The 25,288-nt window shown below is 35.6% G+C and overlaps 1 protein-coding gene across 14 annotated transcripts in view; it reads left to right on the plus strand.

Moving 5' to 3' along the window:
- The window catches only part of Pcmt (Protein-L-isoaspartate (D-aspartate) O-methyltransferase), a 99,212-nt gene that overhangs the window by 21,615 nt on the left and 52,309 nt on the right, over positions 1-25,288 (plus strand). For 13 of the 14 annotated variants that reach the window (XR_014132183.1, XR_014132184.1, XR_014132181.1 and 10 more), the window contains 2 exons: positions 6,496-6,581; positions 13,430-13,602. Coding sequence is in view for 9 of the 14 variants with exons in the window: in XM_081765017.1 (XP_081621143.1) it covers positions 6,496-6,581; positions 13,430-13,602 (259 nt within the window). In the remaining 5 variants the exon portion in view is untranslated. Of the gene's footprint in view, positions 1-6,495; positions 6,582-13,429; positions 13,603-16,865; positions 21,439-25,288 lie in introns of those variants that run through there. The other variant, XM_081765018.1, reaches the window with a different exon arrangement.

Below are 25,288 nucleotides of genomic sequence, written 5' to 3' on the forward strand. Positions count from 1 at the left end.
GCATCATTGAATTTGCACATATATAGAGAAGTTGGTATGATATAAAATCGGGTATTTCCGCATTTAATATATAATTCAACTGTCAGTGGTGTTTTGTAATATAGACACTGGGTTGTCCAAGCACAACTGTAGCTAAGTGCAGTCCATGTGGTGTGAGTGGCTGAGCACCGACTTCTAAGAGCGATTGAATATATGGCTATTCAGAAAGCGGACTGGGCAGTCCATGTGAAATAAACAAATTAAACAGGCATTTCTGACCCGACCATCTTAGATTGTTACCAAATTTTAGTTTTTCGTAGGGGTGGTCGAGATATGGAATTGTGCAAAGTTGTTGCTTCCTGTGTGTTGAGGTTTCTGAATTATGGGGGCTCAAAAATACGAAAAAATCGCCCACTTTGGTACATACGCGAAACTTTCGGACAATACTGCTCTTGATCTAATTGGCATAGAGAGCTGATTCTTGTTTTGTTTGAAAGAGCATAAAATAAGCTTTCCAACGATATATCACATGCCTAATTTTGGAAGAATATCTATTTAAGGTCACCCAAGGTGACCTTTTGACGAACTTTTGAGGATGCATATCTTCGATTTTTCTAAAACTTGCATATAATTTACACACAAGCCTACTCTATAACATAGCGGAAATACAAGTTGGGATAGTAATGGGAACTTTCAATAAAATTGTTTTTTAGTAACAATTTGTTTGTACCAGACAGAGTTTTAATGTGTAAAGCAGTTTGCAACACTGTAACATTGTACAACAGCATGATAGATTGCTCAGTCATCTGCTACAGAAAGATTTGGAAGATTGAGAGGTGTGGATACATTAGTTAGAGGAATGTGTTGATAGGGGACTGAGTCCACACGTTCAAATGTACGATTGAGGTGTTTATGTGCTGGTGCTGACTTTGTACTTGAAAACAGAAGCTTGATTGTGGTGTCTATTAAGTCAATGTTCCAATGGCCGGTCTTATTTAACGAATTATTATATCAGAATAATGTCATCGTCAAGATTCAAGAAAACAGTTTGCTGCAATGCATTTAATATAGAAGGTCATGGGAATGTCAAAAGAAATTTGAGAAATATGTTGCCGTGGATGATTTCAAAGTGTTCATCGCTAAAAGATGGATTTAAAATATGTGATTTCTGTCGTTAAAATCTAGCAACACCTTGTGAAGCGAGTGCGACTCCTGTAATAACAGAGAGTGTGATGATTAGCAGCACCGATGCTGGAAATAGCGATATTGAGCAGTGCGTCAAAGAAAGTGCCTTAGAATCTCTGAACCGCAGCCCAAAAGATCACAAAATTATTAGACATTTCTACAGAGTATGGGAAGCAAAATGGAGCAGAAAGTGAAATTATAATGCAGTTGAAAGAAAAAATTCGAACAGCGGATAGAAGTGTGTAAGTAAAATTACTAACTGTACTTCCAAAAAGTTGACCTGTCAGAAAACATCAGCAGGAATTTCACGGCACTAACTACATGGCTCGTAAAGCAAAAGAACTTACTTATCAACAATCTTCATGTCTTAAGGATCTGAAAGAAAAACCTCTTGATAAACAGTGCATTGTTCTTCCGATTTTGCAGAAAATTATTCGTTCGTTTTCCTAGAAGCGTCACAAGGTTTCCACTGGAATAACGGTCAAGCAACTATTTTGCTTATACTCTAGAAATCCCCAGACGTGTACAGTTATAACTGACAATGTGATCGTCGGATGTGTCTCAAACATGATACAATTTTAGTGCACTTATTGCAGAAAATACTTATTACCTTTCTGAGAGATAAATTTGGTTCTGAAGATTTAACCAAATTATTCTATTTCTGCGATGGAGCAGCAGCTCATTACAAAAATCACAAGAACTTCATCAATATTAGATACTTTAAAGCGATTTTTCCGTACCTGTTGAATGTTTTTTTGCGCGGCCGCACATGGAAAAAGTACGTGTGATGAACTCGGGAAACTTGAAAGAGACTGGCTGCAAGAGCAAGTTTGAAAAGACCTTATAGTGACCAGGTAATAACACCAAAACAATTATATGGTTGGGCAAGGCAAAATATAAAACATAGGCCTGAAAATATGTCACTAGTAAGTAATACGAAGCGGAAGCGTCACTCCTGTGGCTTAAAAAAAAAAAAAAAAAAAAAAAAAAAAAACTTTTTCCAGCTTGGACACGATAGCTGTCGCTTTATTATTATTATTATTATTATTATTATTATTATTATTATTATTATTATTATTATTATTATTATTATTATTATTATTATTACTACATTAAATGCAGTGTTGCAAACTGCTTTATACATTAAAACTCTGTCTGGTACAAACAAATTGTTACTAAAAAAAAAAAAAACAATTTTATTGAAAGTTCCCATTACTGTCCCAACTTGTATTTCCGTTATGTTATAGAGTAAGCTTGTGTGCAAATTATATGCGAGTTTTAGAAAAATCGAAGATATGTATTCTCAAAAGTTCAAGGTCAAAAGGTCATACTGGGTGACCTTAAATCAAGGTCCGTCGACCCTACTGTTCCGCGCTTTTACAGGTCCCTTCATAACTCGATGTTTCTGCGTAGCCACTTTCTCCAGCTGTAGTGTGACGTCACCGCGGTGAAGCCGGGACAAATATCGTAGGCTAAGCCAATGTTCCGCCATAGTAATTTGCAAAGGAAAACAAGTTTTAAAATGCGATAAAAAATAGAGTACATACAGATACAATACGTACTTACTTTAGGATTGTGCAGCACTTGAAGAATAGCTTTGCATCCACTATCTTGAAAGCATCCTTCTTCCGAAGTTCCCGTGTTTTTCTATTCAAAAACCGAATTCTGAAGAATGTCCTAGTCTTGTCGAATAGTTTCAACATAGAAGTGTCTTTCTTAGGACATCAAATGGTCGGCCAATCACATTCTTTTGTTTTCGATTTTTTTTTTGTGTGTGTAAAATTTTCAAAATACATCTTATTTTTTGTTGCTTCCATCCACCGGGAAGAAGGTAAAATGAGACCACAACATAGCCTCACATGGCCATCATTTAACTTCGAAAGAATTGCAACTATGTTTAATCCTAAGACTTCAACTTTCGATATGATTTCGAAGTTTAAGTTTTTACTCATAGTCTTATCGGAATCTTCATACATTGACTGTTTCCACACATCTGTCAAGCCTCGAATCATTGCCACCTGGACACTTCTGTGTCATTCCAAAATTAAGTAAACCTGTTCCTCATAGGACACGCGCACATTATCATTCATTTAATCAAATATAAGCACTGAAAATTTCTTCACACTCTTTAAGCAGCGCCCTCGCTCCGTCAAAATTTTCAAAACTGGTGTAAGAATACCATGATAAAATGGTTATTTTTGTATGCAATGTCGAAGTGTTGACACATTGGGTACGCGGATTAGAACATGTAACCGCAGATGATTGTATAATTTATCACTGTGGCGCGTTGTGTTAATGCACGAATAATATCTTAATAAGTCCATCTTAGTTTTTTCTTGCCATTTATTAACATATTTACGTGACCCTGTATAAAACTTTTCCGTAATATATCCACAACCGGTTATTAACCACTCTATTGAAACGATCACAATATTATATTTTAGAATCGGTCTTTGAAATTAATTCTTTATTATATTTGCTTTCCAATTCTTTTAACTTCGTTTGTAAATATAGACTATTATTTTGGCTTTGTACATACTGAGAGTTTAGTTTTTCGTTGGGCCGCGGTGGCTCAATGGTAGAGCGTTTACCTCTGGTGCATGCGTCATTGGTTCGATCCCTGCGCGCCAAGTGAACTTTGTGGTGGACAAACACTGTGCGTGGGTTTTCTCGGGGTTCTCCTGCTTCCTCCCACTTTCTTTATTCCACTATTTCATTCATTTCTCATCATCACCGTGTCCTTTAGACCACGGCCGGCATAACCATGCGACGTAAAACTTAATTTTATTTCTCGTTCTCTTCACGCAAGAAGGAAAGTTATTCCTTTAGTTCATGCCCCTCACTCTCAACAAAACAAACGGAACAAACGGAGTTATTTTTTGTTCCGGTCATAATAGTTATTTCATCTGACTGTACCCAAATGCCTGATTTGTTTTTACTCTAAACACCTAGCTTTCGTACACTTATTTCTTTCATTATTTACAGGAACATGGTTCCGTATGACACTGATAAGTTCAATGAAGGCACAACATCGGTTTAAACTTATTCTTGAGTGGAATATTTAGAAACTCACGTTTTAAATCACGTTTATAAACTTCGGGAATAAAATGATCGGAATAGACGCTGGCGTAGGTGTCTTTCCGACAACATTTCTCTTGCCAAACTTTCCACAGAGGATCCGAGGGAAATACAGTGGAGTCTCGTTAATTCGAACTTGGAAAATTCGAAATATTGGATAATTCGAACAGAAGTCCATTCCCCTTGAAAACTGTATTGAAAACAATAGTAAAAAATCGTGGATAAATCGAACTTTTGAACCTATGTTTTGGATAATTCGAAGTAAATACAGTTGAAAATTTTTAATGTTGGACAGATGTAAACAGAAAAATACAGCTTTAACGCGTTTTCAGTTATCCAAATGCAGCCATAGGGAAGAGTGATACAAAAGATAAATAGAAAATCTATGTAATGATAAAGATGAAGGTGATTTCGGGAAAGTAAAGATAGAGAACGTGTGCCAATCTCATCTTGTTTCAGAATTGGTTGAAAATTTAAGATGAATTATTGATAAAGTCAACCAAATGTTATTAATTTCGTATTCCATGCAATACATGAAATTCAGGATTTATTGACCGTACAAAAACAACCAGATTTAAGCAAATGAGGTTTACGAGTTGTTAAAAGTATATTCAAATTATTACTGGTGTTTAAATGTTTGGGCTATTCAATGTATGTTGTAGTGTTGTACGTAAATATATTTTCCATTGTACACGTAGTTTGAATTATGTGAAGTCAATGTCGTTTGTTAGTTTGCGATATTCGATCACGCAAGTAATAAGCTGCTTTAAAGGTAAAGTCTACATACACCATATGAATATGTTTTTGATGCACAGTACTTTGGTTTGTTTATTGTTATATATGTGAAAATAAATGTTGTTGGATAATTCGAAGTTTTTTCGTGTCCCCTTGGACTTCGAATTAAAAAGAGTCCACTGTACCTGATAAATAACTTCGGAACCCTTAATATGTCTACTATGATTGCAACAAGTACTTATCGTACAATTCGACATGTTTATAAGCTAACACGAACACTACAGTAATTATTTTTTCTCAATACAAGAAAACAAGAATCATTCGCTTTCCTGCAAAAATCAATCTAACAAGCATGGGTGTATGAGAAGGACCTTGGGCGAAAGCTGTTTCTGCTCCCGCGGTGACGTCACGATTTTACTACTTCTTCGGTTTCCAAAGAAGGGTAGTTATGACGCGACCTTAAAAGAGGGAAGGAACAGTAGGGTCGACGGACCTTGACCTTAAATAGATATTCTTCCCAAACTAGGCATGCGATAATCGTTGGAAAGCTTATTTTATGCTCCTTCAAACAAAACAAGAATCAGCTCTCTACGCCAATTAGATCAAGAGCAGTGTTGTCCGAAAGTTTCGTGTATGTACCAAAGTAGACGATTTTTTCGTATTTTTGAGCCCCCATAATTTAGAAACTTCGTCACACAACTTTGACGTCAGGAAGCTACAACTTTGCACAATTTCATATTTCGACCATCCCTTCGAAATACTAAAATTTGGTAAAAATCGGGTTGTGGGCTTCGTTGATTTCACATGGAATAACCCATAGTGGTTAATGCATCCACACGATAAGCCAGAAACCTGTGTTTGCTTGTATATTGTATTCATAAAAAGTGTGTGTTTGTGCTATTATTAGATAATGTTAATCTCAAATCATTGTGTGTATTGATGTTTTATTATCTAATTGTAACTTTAATAATTTAGTGTCTAAATATTTCGAATAATGAAATAATAGCGGCTTCATTGTAAGTGAATACGTTTAACTTAATGCTCTGACTTACCTTGACTGTGACGCAACAGACAGGAGTGTGATATCGTTTCAAGAGCCACTCGTGCTTTCTTTGTCATTCACAGAACTCAAAGAACTCAATTCCTATTAAGCCATTTCAAACTGATTGATCAATTGAATATATTCTTACTGCTCACATACACAATTAAATTTGTAAAAACACAAAATTTTTGCTTGAAATTGTATACGTTTTACGACTGCTAGGCTTAACAGGTCTTATTTCTCATCTGGATCAGAGGATCGAGTATGAACATTTTCTGGATGTAAGGATAGTGAAGATGCAACGACCAGGATCTTCATTGAGGTTACTGTTGTAACATGTATAGTTTATGAATATATTTGATTTCTTTTGAGTCAGAGGTTAATTTGTGTTTAGATGCTAGATGCTTTGTGTTGTTATTATTTTGACTGCACTTTTTCTCCCTTCGATTTTTAAGTTACACTTTGAATCATTGCAGTTGGTGATGGAAGGCTAGGATATCCAGATGATGCCCCTTACGATGCTATTCATGTTGGTGCAGCTGCCGCTACTTTGCCTCAAGACGTGAGTATATAGAACATTTTATCATAAGCTTCGTCTAAGAAGCAATTTCATAACGAAACAAATTTATAAATGTTGAATATATATATACAGGGGAGAGAAAAAAAAAATAAAAACACTTCATACAGGACACGTAAGGTTCTCTATTTACACGTGTTGCGATTGCCGATCGTTTTTTGTTTTCAATGTGTCATGTGGACCTTTCTCTTCCATCAGCAGTAACCAGTTCACCTGTGAGTGTCATGGTGTGAAAGTGGTGCGTTAAAATGGGCGACCTGACAAACTTCCAAAGAGGCATGATAGTTGGTGCCCGTTTGGTTGAAGCTACAGTGGCGAACATTGTGGGGGTATCGAAAGGCACTATGCCCAATGTCACGAGGGCATACACAATTCATGGGCAAACGACGTCTGCAAAGCACAACAGTGGTCGAAAGACAATCCTCTCAGATAGGGACCGACGTCTGAACTCAATTCCGGCCTACAGAATCCGGTTTCATCGAAAACAGTGCGACGGGAACTTCATAAAATGAAAATTCATCGCCAAACCCCTGGTCACAGCAGTAAATGCGAAGAGGCGTATCCAGTGGTGCAAGGACCACAAGGCGTGGACTCATGAGCAGGTAAACACGTAATGTGGTCCGATGAATCGACCTTCATCTTGTTCCTAACAACCGGTCGTGTTTACGTATGGAGAACACCGTCGCAGGCCTATAATACAGACTGTCAGCTCCAAACTGTAAAGCATGGGGATAACTCTGTTGCAGTATGGGCAGTGATATCGTGGTTTTCTGCAGGTCCCATCATAGCCCTGCATAAAATGATGAATGCTAAAGCGTATTAGGCCATTTTTGGGGACCAGATTCTACCCATGGGCCAAATATTGTTCCCTGATGATGATGACATCTACCAAGATTATTTGGTACCCTGTCACGCTGCAAAAACGGTGAAATCATGGTTTAAGGAGCATGACCAGGAGCTGTCACACCTCCCCTGGGACCCCCAATCACCCGATCTGAACATCATTGAGCCATTGTGGTCTGAGTTAGAAAGGCGTGTTCGGTCTCATTTCCCTCCACCAGCATCCCTTAAGGAACTGGAGCATGTTTTGGAGGAACAAGGGTACAAAATTCCACACACCACGATTCAGAAGCTGTATACGTCCATTCCACGTCGGATCCAAGCTGTTTTGGACGTAAAAGGAGGCCCCACACCATACTAGGTATGATTTTCACAATTTTGCAAGCGTTTTAGATTTTTTTGTCCAACCCCTATATATATATATAATATTTCTAGGTAATTCCCGAATAATCAAGCAGCGGGGTGACTGTTTCGCTCTTCTTTCAGAAGATTTCGAGGAAATGCGAATTTCGTTTTCAAACTACAAAAATCCCCAGTGCACATAGCAAGATCAGAGGAATAATTTACAGTCTTCAGCTAAATTGTATAACCTCATTCTTGTAACTGGAAAAAGTACAAGATGACATTTTTCTGTTATGAGACGTGATGTAAATGTATAGCATATTATCTCTGAACCCACCGAAGGAGACAAGGTAATATATTGAAACTATGTGGGGATTACCAAATTGGACTATACGGGAACTCAGGTTCAAAATAAAGCGAACGTACTATATAATGCTATACCCTCCGGAGTCTCCTTCAGCCGCTGTGAGGAATCAAAAATTTTGCTGTGGCAGCGTCGTAGATTAACTTAGAACAATTTACATTGTTCTACAAATCAATCACAGTTACATCGCTTATCACGCTAATAGGTAGTGCTAGTGTTAACGTCTGTCAATTATAATTACCATATAGAAGGGATCAATGTAACTATTTGATGTATTGGTAAACCTCATCTATGCTTCTTTATCTGTGACGTTGCCACGTAATACCTCAGCGCTCTGTAATCAGTTGGCGCCATTTTTAGAACACCCGATATATATGTAGTATGGGCCAATTTATCTTTAAATGTCCTTGTAACTTTTAAACTAATACAAAAAAGATGCTGAGACTTTATACAATGTATATAGCGACAGGGGAACATTGTTTGACATACTATACAATAGTAGGCCTACCAGATAACAGTGTTGCTAACCCAACATAAAGTTGTTTTTGTAAATGACACTACGTCGAGTAATTACTCATTTCAAATTAAATATCAAATGAAAACTTAGAATACCACATTGATTATTCAGTGTTACGAACTAAGGAGGCTGCAGTAGGTTTCATTCAATTCACTCTTTGGTGCTTGGGGTCCCTGGTTCGATCCCAGCTCGCGCCGTGTGGACTTTGTAGTGGACAAACACTGTGCTCGTGGGTTTTCTCGGGGTTCTCTCGTTTCCTCCCACTTTCTTCATTCCACCATTTCATTCGTTTCTCATCATCACCGTCTCCTTTAGCCTAACCGGCATAACCGTGGGACGTAACACTTAAAGATTTTTTCAATTCACTCTTTTTCTTTGAATAAAGAACAAACCAGAAATACATGAATGCTTCTTGAAAGAAACAGGCGAAGAAAACATTATGTATAATGGAACTATTAGGTAACTTATTACATTATTTGAAAGCATACTTCTGTTCTTGTCCTTTTTTCGTCTCTTAGTACCTCTCACTACGTACGTTAATCTGTGATAAATAATAAGACAGCGAATTACATGCATTACTGATATTTTGTTATTCTTGTTGTTTTGTTTCATGTTATAGTGTTGATACAAGTATTTACAAAATTTCGCACAACGATGGAATTTTAAGCAACATTACCAACTTCGTACATATACTTTATATCTCCGAAACGGTTTGAGATACCGAATTGCTGTATAGGGTATTATAATACTTAGCCTATTGAAAGCTATCGACGAGATTGAATGTGATACTAGTTATGCAGTTTTTCGAAATAACACCTTCTCTTTTAGAAAATTCAAATTTTCAACCCCTTGTATCTTGTACTTTTTTATTCGAAATATGTCATATTATGATCATAATATTCGTCACTAAGGTACTTTGGATGTGCATTGTCCCTTTTTCCTCATTTGCGTCATTACTGCTGTAGAGGCGTGCAAAGTTGGATTGTCTGAGATACTGTAGTGCCCTTATTTTGTAACATCGAATAATTAATGTAGTATTGTAGGTTTTCATTTGATATGTGTAATACCCTGACGTAGTCCCATTAAAAAAAAATGTAACTTGGGTTGGTAACACTGCCAATCTGGTAATATTGATAGTATGTTAATGTCTCCGGTCCCTATTTGCTTCGTACAAAATTTCAGCGTTTTTTTTTTTTCTATTAGTGTAAAGGATATAAGGACGTTTCAAGATAAATTGTTCACCCTATATATAGGTTTTCTTTTCCTTCTTTAAGTGGTACATGTACAGAATTGATTAAAATCTGGAACAAATGGCGGTAGGACGTCATTATTTATGCATAGTGTATACCACTGACCTAATGAAGTATTTCAAATGCAAAGTGGGGAAATTAGGGGCTATGGAATGAATGCATTCATCTGACCTTTGTCTTAAGAGAAATTTCAAAATCCGTTGTATGAAGAGTGTGTCAGAACAACTGAGATGTTTCAGGAATCGCGTGTGTTTCATACCCAAATGTTTTGTTAAAATTCAGTTGATTGATGATCTTGTAATCTCAATATTGTCGAAATCTCTAATTGATAAATGTGTATCGTCCCGTATAATAGCGCTTTTAGTATGAATGTTCACCTCAGTTACAGTCACTACAGGCTTCTTTCGTGTGGATGTAAGTGCAGGACTCATGACTGTCCATATGTTTTGAACCACCTGTATACTGTTGATTTCCTAGGTATTCTTCTTTGTAAGCTTCGTGCAGACGACGGAAAGATTCCCCTCCAGGTTTCCTAAATCAAAAAAGATGGCATATCTCGGCTCTTACTCCACTTTCATTTCTTCTTGAGAAAAAAAAAAATGTTTGGGTATGGGAAACAACACTCACATTCGCCTAACAATCAGAATACACAGTATAAATACCAGTTTTATGTTGCGGTCAATACTGGAATAACCGGTGTACAGATTGCGAAACATGCCGAGGTTATACGTAGTGTTGCGAAATGTCGATATGAATTTTCTGTGGTTGTTTTGAAAGAGCTTTGTATACGCTCTGACAATCCAGAATCTAGATTATCTCTAGGAGTAAATAAGCACTACAGTCTCTGCTCTCGATCTAAAATGTTGAAAAGAGTTCAAAGAAACATGGCGCAATTTAAGGGAATGTGTTGAAAATGGTGACTGACATATGGGGCAAGTTTTGTCTAAAGTAATATAAGCTATTATTTCAGTTTTCTCATTGTTTCTAGTCCTTTTAGCCATTATATAGTATTACGAAGGAGAGGATATTATTTGAAGATAAAAGCGTAAAAGCGGGACAGTCAAATCTCATCTATTTGAAAGATCGGAAAAAGACTTGATACATAAATACGTATTTATTTGATTATAAGTCAACACTGATAGTAAGCCAAGCCGAACAGTAAATAAAGAAATGAAATATATAATAATAGTCATGTATTTGTGGTGCTAGAAACAGCGGTAACCCAAATACAGCCCTATGTCAGATTAATAAATAAATACAACTTCAAAAACATCAAGGATGTAAGTAAATAATTATTCACTTCTTTTTTCACAGTTCTGTACCAGTTAGATACACAGATTAAAATTGAGATATCTTACTATATTGCTTCTACTAATTCTTTATTATTAAAGTATTTGAAAATACAATTTATGAGTTTAGTTGTCATCAGAATAATTTATTTTTATTAGTGGTAGTATTATCCGTAGTTTCTGAATATCCTATGTAGAACAAACCTATTAAAATTGTTGGCGTGCGTCATTTTTGTCTTACTTCGAATCTGGGAACTTTTATTAAAATATGTTATATTATTATCTACTAATATGAATAATATTCCTTCCAGTTGTATTGATACTTTTTCCCTATATTTGGAATCCACTATCCGGGCACTATTCCTCAGGAACACAAGGCTTAAGTCGTTATTTTTGTAAGATCTTCGCATTGTTCTTGTATTTGAACAGTGGCATAACAAAAAATATGCTGTGTAATTTTTGATCTTGACATCGAAGACCGGCATGACGGTGGAAGAGAGAAAGTTTTCAAAGATGCAGAATTGAAAGCATTACTTCTTGAAGACTCATGTCAAACGCAAGAATTGGGAAGATCATTAGGAGTGACTCAACAAGCCATTTTAAAACACCTCAAAGCCATGGGAATGATTCAGAAACAAGAAAATTAGGTGCCGTACGAGCTGAAGCCGAGAAGTGTTGAACGACATTTGTTTGCTTGTGAACAGCTGCTTGAAGGGTAAAGACGAAAGGAATTTCTGCATCGCATTGTGACTGGGAACGAAAAATGGGTTCATTACGATAATTCCAAACGCAGAAAATCAGGGGGACACCCTGGCCATGCTTCCACGGCCAAACCGACCATTCACAGCTCCAATGCCATGCTCTGTATTTGGTGAGACCAGCTCTGCCTAGTGTATTATGAACTGTTAAAACCGACTGAAACAATCACAGGCGATCTGTTTCTAAACCAATTAATGCGTTTAAGCCGAGTATTGAAAGACAAACGTACGCAATTTAATGAGAGACACGATAAAGTGATTCTGCAGCATGACAATGCTCGACCCAATGTCGCAAAGTCGTTCAAAACATACTTGGAAACTTTGAAATGTTAAGAATCCTGCTCTACCCGCTGTATTCTCCAGACATTGCTCTCTCGGAGTATCATGTGTTTCGATCAATGACACGATATGGCTGGTCAGCACTACTTTGTTATCAAGAAGTCAAAAATTGGATCGATACGTGGTTCGCCTCAAAGGATGAGCAGTTGCTTCGACGCGGGATGCGCTCAAAAGATGAGAGGAAATAGTGGCCAGCGATGGACAATATTTTGAATCGTAAATGTATAACCAGATTTTTACAATAAAGCATCGAATGTTGGGGGGGGGGGGAGATCGAATGTTGGGGGGGAGACGGCGGAAGCAAAGTTGTACACCTAATACATCATTATCTTTAAAATGAATGAATCTTTCGAATGATACCAACACATGCCTCACGTGGAAAATTTGGAAAGACTCAGGAGAACTCCGGAATTTTCCCTCGAAATGTGTTGTTTCCTTGAAAGAATTACTTGTCCTAGACTGTATTTTTGCCAAGTGTCGTTCACGTACGATTAGTAGGGTATAAAGCTTAAAAAAAAATCAAATAATAATAATAATAATAATAAAATGAATAAAAAGTACTTAAGAAACTTGCTCGTACTCTAATTATGCGAATCTTAGGTTCATGATTCGTACATTCATGATTTTCAGAATAAAGCAGGTTTACCAGTGACATCATACTTGTGTGTTACTATCCATAAATTGGGGAAAATATTTCGAGGAATTTTCCGTAAAACTTTACATTTTGACATTTCTGGGGCCCGACGAGTATATACTTCCATGAAAGATACCCTTAAAAATACTATATGACCTAGGATATATTGGCCATTGAAATACGGGCAATATGTATGATCATAAAATGTATTTTCAAATCATATTGCAACATTTTGAGAAATTAAAAGATTGAAAATGATTTTAAAAGTTCCAGCTCGTACTTTAATTATTTTAGGTTTTTTGTTCATCCGTTATTGTTTTCATAATGAAGCAGATATTCGAATGATATTATGCCCATGTGTCACGAATCAGAAATTCGGGAAGTTTTCTAAAATAATAATAATAATAATTAGGTCAAGTTTATATTGTTATTCCTATCACTGCTGCGTTTAGAAGCAATTTCACACTTTTATATGTAAATGTATGTCTTATTTTTTGCAGTTGGTAAGGCAGTTGAAACCTGGTGGTCGTCTGATTGTTCCTGTTGGCCCTGAAGGAGGCAACCAACAACTGGAGCAGGTGGATAAGAACCCCGACGGAACTATCAAGAGGACCTCCCTCATGGGTGTCGTGTACGTTCCTCTGACTGACAAGGAGGCACAATGGCCCGGCAGGTAGATGCAGTCATAGATTCCGTAATTCTTGGTTATTTGAAATGATAAGTTAATTTATCTGTTAATATATTCAGCCATGCAGCAGCTGCATAATTAACAACATCGCTGTAGAATTTTTGCGTTAAACTCTGCAAGAATTGCATTCAACATGATCGTGCTCACAAAAGTTTCTTGTGGCATGTTCCAAGAATGAACTTCTGAATCCTCCCCCCTTTAGAAATCGCGACATTAACAGTGTACATTATAGAATACGTTATTTATTATTTTTTGTTAACACTGTGTTGTATAGTGTATAAACGGTAAATCATATTCATTCGTCGTTGATGTAATTAGCATTTTTTCCCCGTGACGTGGAGTATTTCAAAGTCTGTGTTTTATTTGTAGGAAAGTTCGTAAACACTCATAATACTCTACTGTAAATTCCGATCGATTTTCCCACGAAGACTAGAAGAGTAAAATGAAATATTGTATTTTAAGTTTATTTATGAACTTCTGGCTACTATATTATTATACTTTACCCTTGCTTAATGCCATATAGTAATTTAATTTGTTCCTTGTGTTTTCCCTGAGCATGATCACTATTAAATAAAGGTTTGTTAATTTGCTTCTAATAGAAAATATAATGTGTTTATTTCATTTTCGAAATTAGAAAGAAGAAACAAAGTGAATTTTCCATCTGTGGTTCAGAAACGTATTCCGGAAAATTATCAGCGTGCCAATGTCCGTGTTTTCTACAAATTCGCTGTCTAATTTGGATGAGGAATTTATTATTATTATTATTATTATTATTATTATTATTATTATTATTATTATTATTATTATTATTGGAGACATTTATCAATAATTTTTAATACTTGGTTAATATATAACATTGGTACTAGTTAATTGGGAAAAATGACGAATACGTAATTGCGTAATTACTCTCCTCAGCTGTGAAAGTTGGATATACATAAAAATCGTGTTTGTTCTCGAATAGTAAGCTAATTTTCGTTGATATATGTAGCATAATGAATCTTAAACAAATCATGTTCTTCAACATGTGAGAATGTCAATTGGGAAGATATGTAATCGACTTCAAGAAAATTGTTACGAAATAATTTCGAGCATATGTACTAATGAGTTGTTATCATGTATTTTATAAATTAAATTTTGTGGAGTAATATCTGATTTTCAGGCCTATTTTTTTCGAGATCTTATGTCAGAAAGTTTTCTTTCAAGCTGTTAATAGGACGGAATGAGTTTTTCAGAGTTCTCGTGTGTCTTGTGTGTGGTTTATATAGCGTACAAAAGTAAGACAGTAATCAAGAATGTGTGACATTGAGCATCAATAACGAAATGCTCTTTAAGATTGCTTTTTGATTCTTGAGAGTTTACACGAGTAATTTGAGAATATGCGAGAATTGTTTGAAGAGAGTGGATTTTCTGATTCAATACTCAATAGATTATATGGAAATTAGTATATATATATATGTACGTATTTGCTGTCAGAATTCAGACAGCTCTTTGTATTACTTTCCACTTTCCTCCGCGTGAAGAATAATTAATGAAAATATATTATTCCGATAAAATACATTTAGGAAAAAGAGAATATCAGGAAATACGAATTTTTATTTTAGAATATTTATTACTAGTTTGAATTTGTGGTTTTCAGCATCACCATTTTCTTCTTGCTTGTGTAAATATTATATGTAACCCTTCTAGCCCAACTCCGACTATTTCAGTAGTGCAAGAAATTCCGAACTTTCTAACTTTATGCCTTTCTTTTATCGCAGAAAATCTTCCGCATCTCCTGACTTTCACCTTTATATCAAAGCATGTACTTGTAAATAATATTATTCTTTATTACTGCACAATATTTAGTTAATATGGGAACAATGTTACGGAAGTAAAAAAAAAAAAAAAAAAAAAAAAAAAATATTGTGAACAAATATTATTACATATAATTGATTTGAAATCAGATTCACACACGACGCGTCTACTTACGCGTGCCTTTCATTTGAACATACATGTAGCAGACAACTAAACAGAGGAAAGCAAAATATCATATTACTGATTAATACTTAAAACTCCTAAATAATATTTAAATATTCGATGGCTTTCAATGGTTTCGCTCAGACAATAGGTAGGATCTCGCAAACAAGAAGACAACTACTCAAGAGCGTCATGAGCTTGGTATGAAAACTTGTCCTGTAGTGAGTTGAGAAATCATTCGGGATAATATTTTTCAAGAATATATCCAATTCAAGTTTTGATTACGCTAATTTGAGTGTTAGTCTCTTGTGATAAACTTCTTTAAAGATTAAATTATTAAAATAAAAATAATAGAGAAGAAAGTAACTCGAAGTACCTCGTAAGTAGTTCGGTTGTAGATATTTCTTAACCATTAAATTGATATATATCTTATTTGTCATTATTTGTAAATAATTGACTCCTTTTCTAATAATAATTTATTTCACATAATTGAAAAGACACCATGTCAAAAAGATATCATGTGTCAGTCGAGAGAGGCTCAAAAAGCCCTGATCAGTAAGTTACCAGATAAGAATAAAATTTGAAACTTTAGTCGAATCGTGTTTTTGAAGTAAATAGTTCAATAAATTTTTATCTCGATGATAGAGTATAGGATTTATATAAATACTTTTCACTGACTATGCGTAATCTCTAGAGCAATATACGTTCTGTTTTGGACAAACAGCTATCATCCTGGTTCTATAATTTCAAAGTTTATTCTATTTTCGTTGTTGATTCCTTTTCGCCTGTGCTATCCTAATCTTTTTCTAGAACTTGTAAGTTCTTATTTATTTAATTTATTTATTTTTCCTGATGGTCGCTTCAGAAGATGATCATGAGTTCGATTGTTTTTCAGACTGGTCATCGTTATAGTTTGTGTGAATTAACTCGTGCAGGTTGTTTATCAAATCTTTAGCGGATATGAGGTATTTGTATGAAATTCCAGTTCGTATCTGCAGTTCATGTCAGATTCCCTATCAGATCTGAGACACAGTGGTCTTTGGTCTCCTTGTAGGCAAATGGCTAGCAGGCTTGCTTTCTGTGCACAGTGTCGTTTTCAATTCAGATGCGATATTTGAGCTTCAGATCCCACAGTTAACTCGATCGTAGATATCGTGCTGAGAAGTTACATTAACTCCCTAACAAACAAAATCTTAAAATCATGTCACTTGTTTTCTAAGTATTGGGGAACTATTAGTTGTATTAATTTTAATGTTGAAAATTTACCCACTAAAACAGTTTATTTGTTTCAGTTCTAGTTTGTATGGATAATGCAAATTTAATTATTTGTATGAAAAATTATCGGAAGATGAATGTTCGACAGAAATAGCAAAATAGAAAAAAATAGATATAGAAATATAATATTTTATATGGGAAGAAATAAAATCGATTATATGGAAGGAAATACCTAGTACAGTGAAACCTCCGAATAACAGATGCCAGTGGGACTTTATTATGAGTTCGTAATTCAGAGGTGTCCATAACAGAGAGGTTACAATAAATTTAGTTCTCTCACAGCTCATGCGTATACAGTCAATACAGGTAGTTACAAATGTAAATAAAGACTAGTATCAATATACTCCGTTCAAATTATTGGGGGATGAAGGAGAAATCCCCTTTTAAAGAGACAGAAGTATTACTGGAGGATGTGTTTATATAGAAATGCACTGCAGGTGTGGTATTTTTTTCTCAAGTATGTATCAACTTCCTGTAAAAACAATAATTTCAAATTGAGCATGCATATGATGTGTAGTGGCTCACAGCAAAGACATTTTTTGGAAGAGGGAATTTCTTATCTATTATGTTGTATCTCAGATTTATTTGTATCTCAGGCGTTTTTTGTGTTACATACGTATGAACTGAGAATAATTCCTGTCTCTTATGAAGAGGCTATTAAAACTTTGGGGGAAAATATGGTAGTCGTCCGTTTTTATATCTGAGTGTGTCCGTAAAAGGGAGCATTTTGTACCGTAATAATACATGTATTTTTGTCGAGATAAAAAAAAAGTCCGTATAATGGAGGTGTCCATTCAGGAATGTTTCCGTGTACTGCCATAAATTCTATCCTTCATATGCAAGATCGTATCTACAAAAATAGTAAGATTAAAGAAATGAAATATGTCATATTAATTTACCAAAGTACAACAACGTGAGAAACAGTAACCGTATTCAAATTCACTTCCCTTATCCTTAGAAAGTTACAAACCGTAAGACTACGCATCTGATATTACGCACCATTTGCAGGGGGAATCGCTTCACAACTTGGACAAGGAATCGTTTTAAAGATTTGCATCGGGTGACGGATCTAGTACACAGCGGATTCAAGTCAGGACTCCGAACTGGACAATCCACACAATTAATGCATTTGGGTACATTGTTCTTGAGCCACGCCTATTTTATGCGTGGGAAGCAGAATCTTGTTGAAAACCCGTTTTTATTTTTATAGAGAGTATTTTTAAAGAATTTCACTACACCATCAAACTTACCTTGTTGACACCTTTGCCAATGTTTTTATCCTTTGTTTACAAAAATGACATTTAACCCCATCATACCATTGCTCAAGCCTAATGTTGGCCTTTTTTGAATCCTAGGAGCAACTTAGAAGGTTCTTTGGAGTTTCGCGCATAAATCCTATCATTTTTTCAGTTCTGAGATTCCTGTATCGAGAACAATTTAACTGTGAGAACAGGTCTTACTATTTGACTTTGTACTGTACTGGAGCAGCGAAGTATTTCATTTCCCTTGAGAGCATAAAAACTGGAATCAAAACCTGTGCTATTTTACAGTGATAGGCAAACATTCTAAGGTCATCGTGAATAAGATGTGATATTCCTTTGAGGAATATTTTCGTTTGTATGATTTGACACATAATTTCGAGAGATTATCACCTGTGGAATTCGCACCTTTCTTGGTCTGCCAGACCTTGGGTTATAGTTCGTGTTGTTAACTTCATTGAATTTTGCAAGTCTTGTAGACAAAATGTTTGGTAAGTCTAAACTGTTCCAGGAGCTTAAATATTATTCGTACATCATGGCTAGCTTTGTACAAGCCGGTAATGGTAATGGTGGTGGTTGTTTTCTTTCGGTCATCAGTCTATTTTATTTACTGATGCTATTGAATATTTTTCACCTGCAGAGTCAAATTTGAATATTTGTGCACAAGATCATAATAATATGCATTGCAACATCTAGAATTGTTTGGAATAACTAAATAGGTGACATTTGGGGTGGAATTTATGTCAGTACTAGGTATAAAGAGTTATATGGAAATAAATATAATGGATTATGATGAGGGAAATATAATGAATTATATGGAATCTTTTCCGTTATTGTTATTTCATAAGAATCCAGAGAAATATTTTCTGTAGCATCAATTACAATGAAGGAATATAAATTCATATTATATAAAATTGTACCACTTAATAACGCTGTGCAACTAAACAAAACTGTTTGATTCATGTTAAAATGGATTTAGCACCAAGCAGACAAAATTTGAATGTCTGATTCATATTTTCAGAAATAATAAATATAAAAACACAATGACAAGAAACTACTTTATTAATACACGTAGTACAATATAATTTTGAAAGGTTTTGGAAAGATTTGCTGATGACAATTTTATTTAGTTGGCTTAAAAGAAATAATAATAATGAACCATGTTTCTTTTTCCTTCTTTCTTACTGTCGAAGTTGAATAACATACTTTTCTTTTTCTTTCTTTCTTGATTCGATTTTTTAGAAAAAGTAAATACAAAATAGGGATGTTTGGCATATACAGGGTGGCCCAAAAGTAGTTATACATCCCTGCATTGATTAAGTATGATAGTTTATTAAGATAATGAGGTTATTTGCTTCGGTCTATTCCGACTTCAGCATATAAGTGAAAAGAAATTAAAAACAAGTAATAAACTGGCCTAAGTTAAACCTGTATGGAACAATAAGTAAATTATATAAAAAGTTGTAAGTCAGATTAATACGAGACTGTATACCTACTTTTGGGCCACCCTGTATACATAGTGTTAAATACTTCGCAGTATGGCTACTTTTATTTCAAGTCTTTTATTGTTTTTAATGCATACAATTTAATTACACCACATTTATTCTGGCGATATAATAAACAGTAGATCATTTTTGTTTATTATGGAATGTTCAAAATTTCTGTTTATATTATTATTAGTATGAAAGTGTGCTTATGTTTCCGCTTTTATGCTTTGTTTTGCAAGAGTATTTAATGACAATGCCAGCAAATTTTCGTTTATAGGGAGTGGAGCAGAGGAAACAGATGATGATGTTTAAACCGCTAGTACTCGGCGAATTGATTTTGAGCAACGGTTGGCAGACAGCTCAGACAATGCAGTTTCAGTCACAATGGAGCGTTGAAGCGTAGAGCATCGTGTGTTCGCAGTCGAGCAGTTCTTTAAAAACAATGATTCTATTCAATGTCTTTTCCGTCGAAAGTTTAATGTCTAACGTCGAGGTACAGTCCCAGATCGAAACACGATACTCCGATGGGTTGCTGCGTTCAAAAGTACTGGATCTGTGATGAAAAAGATATCACCTGGTCTTCTCCATTCAGTTTGAACGCGGGAAAACGTAGACAGAGTGAAAAGGGCATTTCTTGCTAGACCGGAAAGATCCGCTAAGCGACAGGCTGTATCGCTTTGTATGTTACGTCGTTCACTTCATTGCATCTGATGTGATCTCAAATTTTCTTTTTCATCACAGATCCAGTACTTCTGAGCGCTGCAACTCATGGAGTATCATGTTTCTATCTGGGACTGTACCTCGACGTTCGACATTAAACTTTCGACGGAAAAGATGTTGAACTGTGACCACAGAATCATTGTTTCTAAAGAACTGCTCGACCGCGAACACATGATGCTCTACGCTCTAACAATCTATAGCGACTGAAACTGCACTGTCTGAGCTGTCTGCCAACGGCCATTCAAAATCAATAACCCTACTCGTCGCCGAGTACTAGCGGTTTAAAAAACATGCGTTTCCTCTGCTCCATCCTGTATTTGGAATTAATACCATGTTGGAAGAATTTCGTGTAAAGAAACGTATCGATTCTTACACAATATATTTCTTCTTTGTTTGGTCAATATATCTTTTGAGTCAGTTTCATTTTCATGAGTTTAGTAGGTTTTAGTCCGAACGATGATTTTCTGTTCTACTCAATAGAGATAAATATATGGGGAGTTGTTTATTTACTTCTGCATTCAGAGATTGTCAGTTGTATGTAAACTCCGGTGTCTGAATAGTTATTATGACAAGTACAGTCCGTTTTCGGTTCTACCCTGTTTCTGCTATAAGAATAGGATTTTTGTGTTTACTCAGCATCATAAGGAAACTGAAGAGTTGCTCGAATGAAAGAGGAGAGGACTGTAAGTGAAACAATGGTATTGAGACGCGATGACTTGAATATGCAATATTCAAATATTTTCTAGAATTCTTGAATATACTGGTAATTTAATTAGAGCACTGAAATTTCGTTGTTCTTCGCGAACGTCCTAAACCACAGATAGAAAATCCACGGTGTCCAATACAACCTTAAATAAGTATTTAAATTTGGATATAGCAAGAATGAATGTGTTACCGTGTGATGTGAATAAGAGAAGTGAGGAGTTCTATTTTCTACTCCGAACATTAATGACAAGAGAAGTTGTATACTGTTTGTAAACAGGTTGTGTATGATTGTTGTTTATAACCTGTGTAAGAGATCTTAAAGTGAGACAGGTGCCATGTTTTAAGTTTGTATTTCTTTTATATTTGGCATTATTTTTATGAGATTTCGTGAATAAACATATGCTTACAGAATGAATACACTTTATGTTGTACAAAATTATTCCTGTAATTTGATCAATAAGTATCCTTACTTAACCCAGAAAATATCATAAATAATCCTATTGACATTTCATGTTTTGTACCTTGTAACCATGAATAGGGTTGTCTTTTATAATTAACATGTAAACAAGCACTATGCTTAGTCTTCATCGTTGATCTAATGAGTAGTGAGCGTACCTTTAGTTCACCAGGTCCCAAGTTTCCGGTGGAAGAGCATCGGGAACACTGCAATGGTTTAGATCCAATTTTACACGGCAGGTGTCGTCCTATATAACCTTGCTACTGGCTAAGGATGTAAATATAAATAAATCTATCATCAAGATCTATGCCTGCATTTTTAAGAGATAATTTCTAAAATTATTTGTAATGGTCGGATTTAACACTTTTCGTGGAATTCGGTAAATTATTAGTAAAATATCTCTGGAAAGAAGGTTCGAGAGTTCGAATCTTTGTATGTGTTTTCGGGTATACGAACACCATATATACTGATAGGATAACTAGGTGTTTGTTTCGTAATTATCTTCTGTGATTGCAGGGATCTCACTCAGGGTTAGAAATCTTGTTACTACATCCGATTCACCGCCATAGTAGAATGCCGTTTAACAAAATTTCGCACTTCACACTCATCTAGTACATAACGTAGTATTCTCCTAATGTATTGGATTGATTCATTAGTTTGTGGCGTTTGGAACCAATGGGTGCATTTCCTGTTGGAGGGTTGAACTAATCAGACAAAAGATCACTGATGTATTCCACCTCATTATTCCCAACGTTCAGGCAGTTGTTGGAAGCCTTTACGCAAAAAAAAAAAAAAAAAAAAAAAAAAAAAAAAAAAGTCGATGGCTTGGTTGGATGGATAGAAATCACGAATGAAATTTTGCAGCTGCTCATAGTTTTCGAAGTATGTGCCATGGGAATACGCCGAATGAGAAAGAGCCTCCCATTGAAGCTGCTGAATGGCAACGGTTGTCATGTGTACTACACATGTAGATGATGATGCCATTTACTTGAATTGCTGCATAAACACATTAGAGTTCATTGCAGTGTACATTATCAGTGATGGTGCGATTAAGGGGGTAGGGATTTCGTGCGGATAATCTCTTACATATCTCCCTAGATATAGCATGTATTTTTGGGGGTGCAAATCTTGGTAGTGGCTTGGTGTTGTCTTTCTGTTTGGGCTCGCCCATTTTTTCCTCTGCTTAAAATTTACATACAGGCACCATTTCTCATCTCCGGTAAGAATATATGAGAGAAAGAGTTAATATTGGCGACAGGATTCATGATGACAGATAAGCAGAGCCACATACGTTAACACGCTAGTAAGTGTTATCTACACTGAGTGATTGAGCCACCTCCATACGTTGAAAGTGATACACAACAGTTTTTGGCTACTGCTCATCTCCGTGGGCAATTTCCGGGTGATTTGATGTTAATCACGGTGGATTAAGTCGTTCAAATGATCCTTATCATTAAAGTGGGATAGACGATCAGAACGTGGAGCATCGCGCAGGTCATTAATTTCCACTTCAGAACCTATCAGACCATTTTCGGGTGGACCTCTTAGCAATAGCGCTCTCTCCATACACTGCACAAATTTGTCTGGATGCCTCTGCTGCACCAGAACCTTTGTTTAACTCATACAGGAGAATATGTCGGAGATGACCAGGGTTGCCAGATTTTTTGGATACAAAAATATGAATACTTTCGATTTTACTGAAAATTGGTGGAAGCATTTAATTAAAGTAAAACTACTTACTACAACATGTGTATGCATAATAATGTTTGAAACTAAAACTATATCGTCACAAAATTAGTATCCCGAAAGTTAAAAGAGCTAGATTAATCTGCTTGTAATTTAAACTTACATAGCATGGAATGCTTTTATATTTTCTTTCTTTCTTTTTTGTGAACTTAAGCGATATTTGTTTCACGTGTTAAGTTTTCAAATGTGTTAAGCAGTGCAACATTTATAGGAGCTCCTGCCTGAGTTAGAAATAACACATTTCCAGTTTCACTAAGGAACTTGTTCTCTTCGCTCATAATTCTCTGTACCGTTTGGAACCTCACTCCACAAGCCGCTGCGTTCTCTCATAGAGACCACAATCTGTTTCTTTATCTTTCACGAATCTTTAATATGAAAGAGAATAGAACTCCCGCTATTTTCCTTGATGAGCGTATAGTTAGTGCATTAGTAAAAAAATGGTATCTAATTAATGTATTTCCCGAGTGCAAAACAAAAAATACGGACATTATGTTATGTTTTTAAAAGTATGATACGGACATGGATTAGTCTTAAAATACAAACTGGCCGTAGTAAGTACAGATGCCTGACAACTGTAGAGATAACCCTTCTTTTAAGTTTAACAATTCATACTTCAGACCTTGAATAACAAAAATAGCAAAACCACAAATGATACGCTACTGATAACGTAGCTATAGTTTGGTATATTTCACTGTATTGCCATTTCATTGACGTTAAAAAAAAAAAAAAAAAATGAAAATGAATGGCACGACTTAATGAATCAAACCAATAGCTGAGACTTGCGCTCTTATATAGACTCTATACCGGAAAGAAGCGTTAAATTTCAATCAGCTAACTGTCTTTCAGTTACTGAAACAGGAAACGTTGAGCAAATCATTACTATTTCCGAAGGAAAAAGGGAGAGCATAGACCTTGGTTTTGGACAACAAATTCAGTTCAGTTTCAGGTGGTTTTACGTGGATTTTCCAAACCTCAGGTTTAATTTTGGCAGTATGTACTTTAACAAAAGTAGGAGGTATAGACTTGAACAGTACTTAACTTGATTTATGTATCTATTTATTTATTAAAAGAATCCGTTCCAAGAAACATTTTCCGTTGTGTTCCAAGGAAAAGAAAAAAAAAAGCGTATGTATGTATGTATGTATATATGTATGTATGTATGTATGTATGTATGTATGTGTGTATGTATCTATCTATCTATCTATCCATCGAAGCTGAAAAGAATAGACACAAATTCGTGTTATCGAATTTTTCAAGTGATCAAGATGGCCATAACAAAGATTCGGATGCCGAGGTTCCGCGTTCCTCATTAAAAGTGAATATATAACCACTAACTCGAAGTTCTATTCCTTCAAACTCTAGAACTCGAAGTTGCGAAAGTTCCATAAATTAAATAAGATGAGACATGAGTTGAACACAATTGAAGAGTACACGGAAAAAAAGGAAATTCTTGATAGCGGCATTTGATTTTGAAGTTGAGAACCTAAATCATGATTGTTCAGTAAGGTTGGAATTAAAATTCTTACCTGAAAACGCATCACAGTATTGGTGGGATACGTGATTTCCTTGAAGTTCTAGGAAATTATATTTCCTGGCTGCATCCTTGTGCTTCTCCTTTGCATTCCATGTTTCCTCAAGTTCTCGGTAGCTTAATGGTAGAGCGTTTACCTCTGAGGAATGGGGTCCTTGGTTCGATCCCAGCTCGCACCAAGTGAGCTTTGTGGTGGACAAACACGGTGTGCGTGTGTTTTCTCGGGGTTTTCCCGTTTCCTCCTACTTCCTTCATTCCACCATTTCATTTCTCATCATCACCGTCTCCTTCAGTCTGGCTGGCATAACCGTGGGACGTAAAACTGAAAGATTTCATTTCATTTTTCCATATTTTTCTCAGACATTGAAAGTTCCCCACCACTGTCTTCTTGAACGGATATTTTAATATGCAGAACTGAGTACACTATCGTTATGTAGAATTGTCTGCTTGGCAGGAAAAAGACCGTGAACTGTTGTAATGAACTTTGTATCTTGAAATATCTAGACACAAAATAACTTTCACTAACAGTTAACGT

The sequence above is a fragment of the Thermobia domestica genome, chromosome 7 (assembly GCF_964235325.1).
Source record: "Thermobia domestica chromosome 7, izTheDome1.hap1.1, whole genome shotgun sequence".
NCBI lineage: Eukaryota > Metazoa > Arthropoda > Insecta > Zygentoma > Lepismatidae > Thermobia > Thermobia domestica.